Source organism: Chenopodium album, chromosome 10, assembly GCF_948465745.1.
Source record: "Chenopodium album chromosome 10, dcCheAlbu1.1, whole genome shotgun sequence".
NCBI lineage: Eukaryota > Viridiplantae > Streptophyta > Magnoliopsida > Caryophyllales > Amaranthaceae > Chenopodium > Chenopodium album.
In genome coordinates, this window is record NC_137843.1 from 15,531,865 (window position 1) to 15,542,198 (window position 10,334).

At 32.3% G+C, this 10,334-nt stretch overlaps 1 protein-coding gene across 1 annotated transcript; it reads left to right on the forward strand.

Annotated features, from left to right (window-relative positions):
* Positions 1–5,269: 5,269 nt before the first annotated feature.
* LOC145563684 (transcription factor TGA2-like) lies at positions 5,270–10,077 on the forward strand. The gene is made up of 11 exons (XM_081624117.1): positions 5,270–5,316; positions 5,421–5,506; positions 5,640–5,701; positions 5,820–6,029; positions 7,243–7,314; positions 7,427–7,486; positions 8,561–8,638; positions 8,724–8,778; positions 9,132–9,403; positions 9,509–9,754; positions 9,922–10,077. The coding sequence occupies exons 1-11, from the start codon at positions 5,270–5,272 to the stop codon at positions 10,075–10,077; spliced, it is 1,344 nt and encodes a 447-aa protein (XP_081480243.1).
* The last annotated feature ends 257 nt before the right edge of the window (positions 10,078–10,334 follow it).

Sequence of the window (10,334 nt, forward strand, 5' to 3'; positions counted from 1 at the left end):
GGTGGTTAGGAAGGAGATTGGGAGAAAACTAAAGATAAAAAATTACACAAATTCTTATATGCGGCTGAGCCATACGCCCATACCTTGTTAAAAGGAGAGAGAAAAATAATAATGCATGTGATGAGGAAAGAGATAAAGACAAATAACCTCTTAAATATATTTTTTTAAAAAATAAAAAATAAAAAAGAATAAAAAAAATAATAATAAAAATAACAACATTTGTTGCATGCATCTAATATTTAGCTTCCTTTTATAATAAACTAGCTTTTGGATCCGTTCTATGCACAAATTATGCTTAATTCGTCAGTGTTATGTAAATTTACAAAGTACTTTAATGAATTCATTATTTCATCATCTTTTGTCAAGTTATAACATTTTTATGAATTAGTAGTAATTATTGTGAAAAAAATGGCTTAAAATTATAGTTAATTAACAATTTATATATAAAAAAACAAAATACCAAATATTTATTATAATTTTACATTTTTACATCAAATATGAAGTTATAGAAATTCTTCTTTACACATATATTTCTCTTATAGTGCGCTTAATATCTTGAAAATAAAGGTCCTATGACATGCAAGCAATGTCATCCTACGGAATTTCCATAGTATTCTTGTACAAAGCTCTTCATTTTTCTTGTCAAATTCAAGTCTTCCTTTTTTGCTGTCTCAATATTTTCCTTTTCAATCATCTTCATTGTTGTCCTCACATTTCTTAAATACCATGAAAAAAACACAATAGAAACTATATTTATGAAACGGAAGGAGTATTTATATTAGAAGTGAGGAAAGAAGAGGGGTCAATGAATTGAATGATGAATGTGAATGAATTGAATTGAAAGATAGAGGGAGAAGAGGAGAAGTTTTAGGAAATTTAATTTGTTGAATTAAAATAAAGATTAAAAAATATAAAGTTATTGAGAAATAAAGGGGGAGATGAAGAGAATTTCTTTGAAAACACAAGGGGTCAAGGAAAGAGAATGATTATACAGAAAGATGAGAGAATGAGGACATGCGACAACTTTGGTTGTGTTTTTAAATACTAAGTATAAATGTTGCAAATAAAAAGAAACGAAGGTAATATATATATTTATACATGTCAATTTAGGTTACCATGACATTTCTTTATAGAACAAATATCAAATCGAGCCAACACATAAATTGAGTATAGACTAAAAAAACTGTTTATTTCTTGACAAAAAATATTACATATTCCTGTTAAAAATAAAATATTGCATAGACCGTATAGGTTTCTTTAAGCAGGTGGGGATTTTGGGAAAGGATATCGAAGTGGATGGTCCTGGTAGGGAATACATGATTTTTATGTTTGTACCGAGAACTAAATTAGATCCACCACGGCAATAAAATGATGATGAAAAATTGAGGTGGGGGACAAGGATGAGAAGCCCAACACCCACCCCCTCCTATGCCATTGACAATTCTTGTTTAAGTCAAGTCATTCCAAATTTAGCCGATATACTTTCTCCGTTCTCTTTTATATGCAACACTTTGACTTTTACGTTGTTCATATACTTCATTTTGACTTGACTTGTTGACTTATAATTGATGAAAAATATTGTTATATGTGATCTTATTATATTTGTTTTGGTTTATAGTTTATTAATACTTGGTATCAAATTTTTATAATTTTTCCATATCAGTAATAAAAGAGAACATAAGTAAAAAAAAAAGAAGAATTATATTTCAACCAGGAAACTTCCAGTTCTACAATAGCAGCCCGTGCATGAGGCTGCATAATGCACGGTCACCCCGTATCCGAAACAATAACTCAAACCGCAGTATGCCGTATCAAAAACAAGAAGCAAGCTACGAGTACTCGAGTAGTATGAATTTCCAATAGATAGAGCAGGGGTACACAATACGATGCGAAAACAAGGAAGTGCACGCTCGTAAAGGAGCAAGTAGCGTGAGAAAAGAAGACAGAAATTAAATAAATCTGGGTTTCAAGTAGTAGAGGGTTTTTTCTGTAGTTTTTTTGGAACACTAAATTCCCAAGTCAGACGGCAATAATAAAAAGCCTGCACCTATTCTGTTTACCCTATGGGACTCATTGCATTGATATTATAATTACCTCTTGGATCTTTTATTTTTTGGTGCAAAGTTGTAAATCTAATGGATCCATGATTTCATATTATATGTGTACTACTCGTCTACTCCCTCTGTTTTTTTTTTTTTTTTATTTGTATCACTTGTATTTGTACGGAGTTTTAGGAGAATAAATTGGTATAATATAATAATATGAGTTGATGAATAATTTATTATGGTAAAAGTAATGTGGAGACCATAAAAGTAAAACTATGTGAGAGAGAGAGAGAGAGTAGTGGGGACCATAAGAGAGAGAAATGATAAATTATTTGAGTGGGGTTTAAAGTAAGAGAGGGAATTAATAAAAAGTGGTATAAAATTATTATATATAGAAGTGATGCAAAAAAAGAAAAAAATATCCATAAAAGGAAAGTGATACAAATAAAAAAATAAAAATAAAAAAAAAAACGGAGGAAGTATCTAATTATCTACTTGTATGAGACTATGACTATTTATGAGCAATGGTTAATTTTTGATGTGCAATGAGAGACTAGGTGAAATGGTAACTAAATTATTCATAAGGTAATGTAAAGAACAAGGTTAGGACGCTCATTCAAACTTATCGGCCTTGTTTGGCAAATGGTTGTTGGTGGTTGGCTGATGCACTTGAATTGTTTGACTAGCTGAAATGTTTGACTATTTATAATAGCTTTTAAAATTGGTTATTTAAGCAGGCTGTTTATAAAAGTGTTTAGTAAATTTAGGGTTCGTTTAGCATTGTTGTGGTTTCTGTTTTTTGGTTTTTTGTTGTATAAAAGTGTATGATATATGCCACATAATGAATCAAAAACTATTTAAACTTATTAAAATCATAATAATTTTGAAAACTGACAACAAAAAGTGAAAACACCTTTTTCTTGTTTCCTGTTTTTGGTTTTTAGTTTTCAAAAAAACAGGAAACTGAAAACCAAAAATGATTCCAAACAAGCCCTTAGTTGTTGGCTGGTTATTAGATAATTTGTGTGCCAACAAGCTAAAACTCAATAAAAAAAGCTACTCAAAGCAGCTTTTTTATTTTGGCTTTAAAAGCCAGCTTTTTTGCTAATTGAAAAATCAATTGCCAAACACTTTTTTTAGCTGTTTGACCACATAAAAAAACCAATAGCTTACCAAAAAGCCATTTATCAAACATGGCCCTACCAACTACATGATCTAAAACTGCGGATGAGTGCTTAATTGGTTATGGTCTAGGTTAATTTGTTACTTAAATTAAACTTAACAAGTTGAGAACAACGTGAATTTGTCCGATCCCAATGGAGCACGGAGGGAGTATTTGATTTTTGGATTGAGTTTTAAGTTCTTAAATTTTTAACACATGCTTAGGTAGAATTATGGTGGCGGACAAGTATATATAGAAGATATAATTTTTATTCCTATAACCACCTTTGTTATTAGGGTCAAGATTTTGATATTGATATTCAAAATCTCAATAAAATGTTTCTAGAAATTGATACGAATTTTATTATCACATATGTATTATGAAGTATTTACTACCATAATTTCATATTATGTGCAATAAAGGTCTTAACACGAAGTTTCAACAATTTTTCTTTGGGTGATAATTGGAGAAAGAAAAAAAAAAAAAAAACATGTGATTAGAAGAGAAATAGAGAGAAACGACATATTTAAAAGAAAAGAAAATATTGTTGCATTTAATGTGTAACATTCAATTCTGACAAATTTTGCACATAATATGAAATAGAGGTAGTAATAGTTTATTTACTACTCTATTAAAGATAAACATTTATCAAAATTAGCTTTGTTGTATTGTATGTGGTGTATCAAAAAATGGCATGTTCAATTGATAAAAGATGCTCAATATGGTATGTATACCGTAAAAAGGTCAAACACAAATTCTTACATGTGGCGTGGTTCGTGTTGTCACTTCACATATAATGTAATTAATTAAAATAATAGGAATTATGGTGATAATGGATTGCCCTTGGATGTATGTGGGTTACTTCAAAGAGAAAATGGGGTTACTTTGAAAATTATAGTTATTCTTTCATTAGACCATCTCTAATAGTGAGACTCGAGTTTTAGTATTGAAATACAAAATGAGTTATTTTTTACCTCCAATGGCGATACCATACCCACTTCTCAATTTAGCAACTCATATGAAGTCTAATTTCCCAATGGTGAGACTCTCTTAAAATATACAAATGCCACTTTCAATTTATGGCCCACCAAATCCATTTATTTTTTAATACCAAATATTATAAGATTAAAAAAAAAAGGTAAAACATAAATAAATTACAAAACATATTAGAATATTGACAAAGGCCCCACACTTTTTGTCAAATGAGACTCAAAGTTGAGTATCTAAACCTAGCAACTTTCTTTTGAAATTGCTAAGTTTAGATACCAACTTATTGATATACATTGCAAAAAATACTCTCTCTCTTCTAAAAATACTCACTTGAGTTTCAATATTAGAGAGGGTCTTTGTTCAAACAAAAAAACAGGGATTATTTGCATGAACAGATAAGATTCTTTATTTTTTTGATAACTTGATACTTATATTACTTATATAATAAATCTAGAAATTGTTATATATACTAAGGTTTATCGAACACCTAACTAATCCAAGGTTAGTTTTTTTATCTTCATTGATGATTAAATGAATAACAATTATCAAAATGGGAACAAAATACTCATGAGCATACTGCATACTTAGATATATATACTCCTACAATGTCTATGATAAATTTAGGCTACTTTTATGGATAAAATGAATTACTCTTATGAATAAATAAGGTTATAAGTCAAGATGTTGCATGTATTTAGAAATCCACCATTAAGATATGCAATAATAATTGGATAATTTATTAGAAATTTGATAACCCAAACTCTAAAAAGACCCATCTCAATCTTAGCTGCTATGGTTCTGATACGCAATCCCCTGGTCAGAGGTCCTTTACTGTTATGATTTTACACTCCAAAAATTTTGACATTTTTCTATGCAATTATATCTTCCTTTATCCATGTTTCTGTACTTTCCTCTTTTTTTCCTTTCTCAATCATTACATTTCCCTATTTTCTTTTTTCAAATACCACAATCCATTTTATTTATGTCATTGTTATGTAACCAAGCTACCTGAATTTACACTTCCATCTTTTTCAAAAATTGACTACGATAGCTCAGATTAACAGCAACAAAAATGCAAAGCTTCAGAGAATTGTATTACCACTCACCTTACATATTCAGGTCTTTTTCTTCAACCCCCTCCTCTTTTATTTTAAATGATGTAGACGGGATTTGATCCGAGGTCGGGTTTTATTAATGGTGTGTTCTGTTTGTGTGAAAAACAGGGGAGATGAAAGTAGTACGCGCAACATAGGTGAGCTTGAACACCCAGTTGTTTTCCACCAACAAGATGCGGTTGATTTAAGCCGAAGTAAACTCACCTTCTCTATTTAACTCTTTAAATAAACTTCAAAAAAATTAATTAAAAAATAAAATAAAACATTACTTTTCATAATATTTATTTTTTCTAACAACTTCCATTGTTCTGTTTCTGTTGTTCATAGGTGGTCTAAGATCAAACAACATCGCCTTTCCTTCAAGTTTACCTTTTGAAGCCGCAAATGCGGTATTATTTTTGTAATTTCTTATAATTTATGCAAAATTGAACAACACCCAGTTTTTTAAAATTTCATTTTAAGAAATGTGTAATTTTTTGGATTTTTTTTGTGTTATTATTTTGGTAGAATAATTACTTGGGTGCAACTGCGACTACAACAGCGGCTACGGTGACGGTGGCGAACACGAGGGTGGTGGAAGCAGGGGAGGTGGTAGTAGAAAAGAGAGGGGTGGTGGGAAACAGGCAGTTGGAGTATTGGGGTGAGTCTGGTGCAATGGCAGATACCAGCCAACAGACTGATACCTCTACAGATATTGACATTGATGACAGAAATCAGGTTTTTTTTTTTTTTTTTTTTTTTAAATTTTATTTTTCTCTCTCCTATTCTTTGTGCATTTAACCAACCATAGTTTTTGGAGTTTGGTTTTATTATTGTTGTCATATGATTTTGTACCTTAGTTTACATTAATATAAGGTATGTAAATGTATTATGGTGTAATGGTGTTGTTGCTTTCATTGTGATTGTACTTGATGCTAAAAAGTTTGGCTAGATTTTTGAGCTTGTAGTTTGGATTTTGGTTGTGTTTTGTCTTGGTTTTGTGTTTCTCGAATTTCATGTTTGTTTTGTCTGAATAATGTGAGTTTGATTTGGTTGTTTTTTCCAATGTTATGTTAAGGACATCGGTGGACAAATTTACTGTATGCCAACTTATTTTACCTGAGACCTTGGATTTATATGACAACTAATGTTTGTTTGATGCTTCGACCACGAACTCACGAAGTGCTTGGTGTAGTTGGTAAGGATTACATCGTGTGACTTTAAAGTTAGAAGTTTGATTTTGTAGGATCTCTTATTACAATGCAATGAAAGGATATGGGAAAAAAAACTCAAAAAAGGAGTTTTCCTCGACCTCCTCGTTATTAGTTAGTAAAGTCTTTAAGTGTACAAGGATCGAATCACGTATACTCATCACTGTACATTGTGGTCAACTATACAACATATTAAGTTAATACTCCTTGCATATAGCTACTTCATAATTATCGTTAATTACCCTTTAAGTATGTCACACAAATTTTCTTTAAAACAACTTGAATTGATAAAAGATGATTTGGTATGTTTATTAGATCCATAATTTTAAAAAGTGAGCTTTTGTATAATACCTCCGTTTTTTATTAGTTGACACGTTTTGACATTAGCATTATGCACATACCTCCCTTTGACCATGTTTTGTGATTTATACGTGAAGAAAGATATAGTCAAGTGGGATCTTATTAGATTCGTTACGATGTCTATTTTCAAAATATCAATTTTTTTATATTTTTTGATTATCATCAATTAAAGATATAATGATTTAATTTGTGTATAGACAAACGTGACTAAAGAAATGTGTCAACTAAAAAGATTCGGAGGAAGTAGTAATTAAATTATACAAGCATCATGTAGTACGTCCTTATGAATGCACTATGAATTTCCAACAAAATTTCAACACATTTTTGTGTGTCATTAACCACTTTTTTTCATTACTTTTCTATTGAATTCCATGATTCAGTATCGTGTGATTCAGAATGGAGCAGTGGTAGACTCAACAGATCAATCCAAGGGAAAGACCGATGACCAAAAGGTTATATAGCTAGATATAACACGCCATAATTTGATAAACATGCCTTTGTTTACTCTTACCTTTGAAATTATATTGTGGATTTGTTTTCTCCTTTTCCCTTTTACTCTGTCAGACTCTTAGGAGACTTGCTCAGAATCGAGAAGCTGCAAGAAAGAGTCGTTTAAGAAAGAAGGTAATCATTATCTAATCAGATTGCATTCTATCCTAACACCATCTTGTTATATATCTTCTCTAATTACATTGCTGTTTCACTGTTTATAATTGTTATGCTTGATACTCTCTCTGCCCAAAATTAATGGTCACATATACTATTTTCCAACGTATTAAAACTGTGTCACATTTCCTAACATAACAAGAAAAATTCTTAAATCTTCCGATATGCCACTAATTAGATTAAATTACAGAATGCATAGAAATTAATGTCAAAACTATAATCCATGGTCCTTTAAGAGTTGGGACAATGTTAGAATTATTTCTTGCCGGAATCCTTATTCGTTAAATCAGCATGTTTTGTATCTTAATGCTGTTAATACGAAATGTCGAATTATCTAATAAGCTCTTACAATAGTACAAAACTGTACTTCTCAATAATTCTAGATGCTCCAAGTACCATTCCTGTTCCATTATGTGAAGTCCTCTTGTGTCAAAACAAGAGTACCTCAAGGTTTGTTGCACACTTGCATTACTATACAGTTTGTCTATAAGCCTGTAAATCCAAGAACTCATAATTAGAATCTTTTTGTACCGAAAATTTGCATATCTCAACTTCAAAACGGTTCATCTATTTGTCCTTCTGACTTCCTGTACTTTTCCCTTTGTTAGGCTAGTATCTTACTAGGGAAATTTGTACTTTGTTTCTGCATCTTTTGGCCTTTATATTTTTTTATCAGCCTGAGAGGTTATAAGGTAAATCAGACTAGAGAAAGGGTACTAGAATAAAATAATATAATGCCGCTAATATAATTTAAGGTACCTAAGTGAATTTCTTGACAGTATAATGTTTAATTTGCTGTAAGCAATTCATGATCTCATATTCTCAGCATTAGAAAACTGCTGTCGGCCCATGTCTCATCTACAAAGGTGCAACTGTGCTAGGGGCATATGTTAGTGTTGCTAAGGGGGTAGCGGTGAGGGGTACAGACTATATATATCAGCTTATATAGTCTCATAATGGAATATATTTGGTACCAATCATTGAATTTAATTATAAATTGTATTAGGCATTTCATGTTTTTGTTTCTTATAGGCGTATGTTCAACAATTAGAGAGCAGTCGACTGAAGCTTGCACAATTAGAACAAGAGCTCGAAAGAGCTCACCAACAGGTTCAGTTCCTGTACTATAACTTGTCCTGTTCCAATTCTTGCTCCATACATTTTAATACATTAATGTCTGATGTTTTTAGTGCAGGGTTTCATGGTCTCGGGTGTTGGAAGTGAGCCAGGTCATTCACTGGGAACTAATGGTAATTACCACTACTAACTGATAATGTTACTAAATTGTACCCCTTTCGAAATTCTGATTACTTTGCAAATGCAATGTACAGAACAATAGTTAGTATTGAACATACTTCACTCTTATTCTTTATGAAGGTTTTTTCGAGTGAGACGGGCAACAAGTCACTCACTCTTAAATAAGGAGTATATAAAAATGGCATTCCATAACAAAATAAAAAGAATGTCGGTCACTCGGTCTACATAAAATAAGTCAACCTATGACATAATGTGACTAGCCAGTAGCCACCCCTCAATAAAACTTTTTTCATTGTATTGACTTCCCTTCTTTACGTTCTCCTTATCTTATCTTTTTGTACTGTAGGAGTCGTGGCATTTGATGTGCATTATGGGAATTGGCTTGACAAACATCAAAGGCTGATCAATGACACAAGATCAGCACTAAATTCTCATGTGTGCGATGATGAACTCCGAGTTCTTGTTGACAGCTTAATGTCACACTATGATGAACTATTCCGAATCAAAGCCATAGGTGCAAAGGCAGATATATTTCATCTGCTGTCTGGCATGTGGCAGACTCCGGCTGAGAGGTGTTTTATGTGGCTAGGTGGATTTCGCTCTTCAGAATTGCTTAAGGTCATTGTTATTGAGCACCCAAACATTAGTTTCTTATCCCCTCACTTTATTTCAGCTGAATTAATGTGCAATTATTCATTAGTTTGTGCTGTTTTGAAACATCAGATACTAGTGAACCACCTTGAACCTCTCACAGAGCAGCAGTTGCTGGGAGTATGCAATTTACAGCAGTCCTCTCAACAAGCCGAGGATGCTTTGTCACAAGGAATGGAAGCGCTGCAACAATCTCTTGTCGATACACTTTCTGCAAACTGCCTCAGTCCTACTAATACTGGAGTTGTTGCCGATTACATGGGCCAAATGGCGATTGCAATGGGCAAGCTTGCCACACTAGAGAATTTTGTTCATCAGGTATACAATCTCATACTTCCTCCATTCTAAATTAGATGACATGTTTTGACTTTTGACACTATATTACACGACACCTTTTGACTTTTGACACAGTATAAGAGATATTGATTGCCGGATAAGAGTATACATTAATGCTCTAATTTCTAGTTTATTCTTCATGTTGTTAGGCCGATCTTTTACGACAGCAGACTTTGCAACAACTGCATCGCATTCTGACAACCCGTCAAGCAGCTCGAGCACTTCTTGTTATCCACGATTATACTACACGTCTTAGGGCACTTAGCTCTCTATGGCTAGCCCGTCCTAAGAGCCGAAATGCTTAAATCTTGGCCTTTGCTGCTATCGCCAACTTCTTACTTGAGGGTTATATGCTACTCGACTTAGTTGCTGCTCTTGCAGGCTGCAGTGTTTAGATCAATTCTGACAACACTAATTTTTAGTGTGCACGGCTATGTATCACAGTACTATACGGCTATGTAAGTTCCCCTGCTAACAAGAAGCAAGGCATGTAAGGTATTATTACTAGTTGCAATGCATTGTGTAAACTATGCTAAAATAGTGATGATGTCTTGGGGTTTTT

What these genes read in the sequence shown, in the direction of transcription:
- LOC145563684 (XM_081624117.1), top strand. Translation starts at nt 5,270, where the DNA reads ATGCAAAGCTTCAGAGAATTGTATTACCACTCACCTTACATATTCAG. An exon ending in CTTTTGAAGCCGCAAATGCG is followed by an intron (nt 5,702 to 5,819) that starts GTATTATTTTTG and finishes TTATTTTGGTAG; the next exon opens with AATAATTACTTGGGTGCAAC. An exon ending in AGAGTCGTTTAAGAAAGAAG is followed by an intron (nt 7,487 to 8,560) that starts GTAATCATTATC and finishes TGTTTCTTATAG; the next exon opens with GCGTATGTTCAACAATTAGA.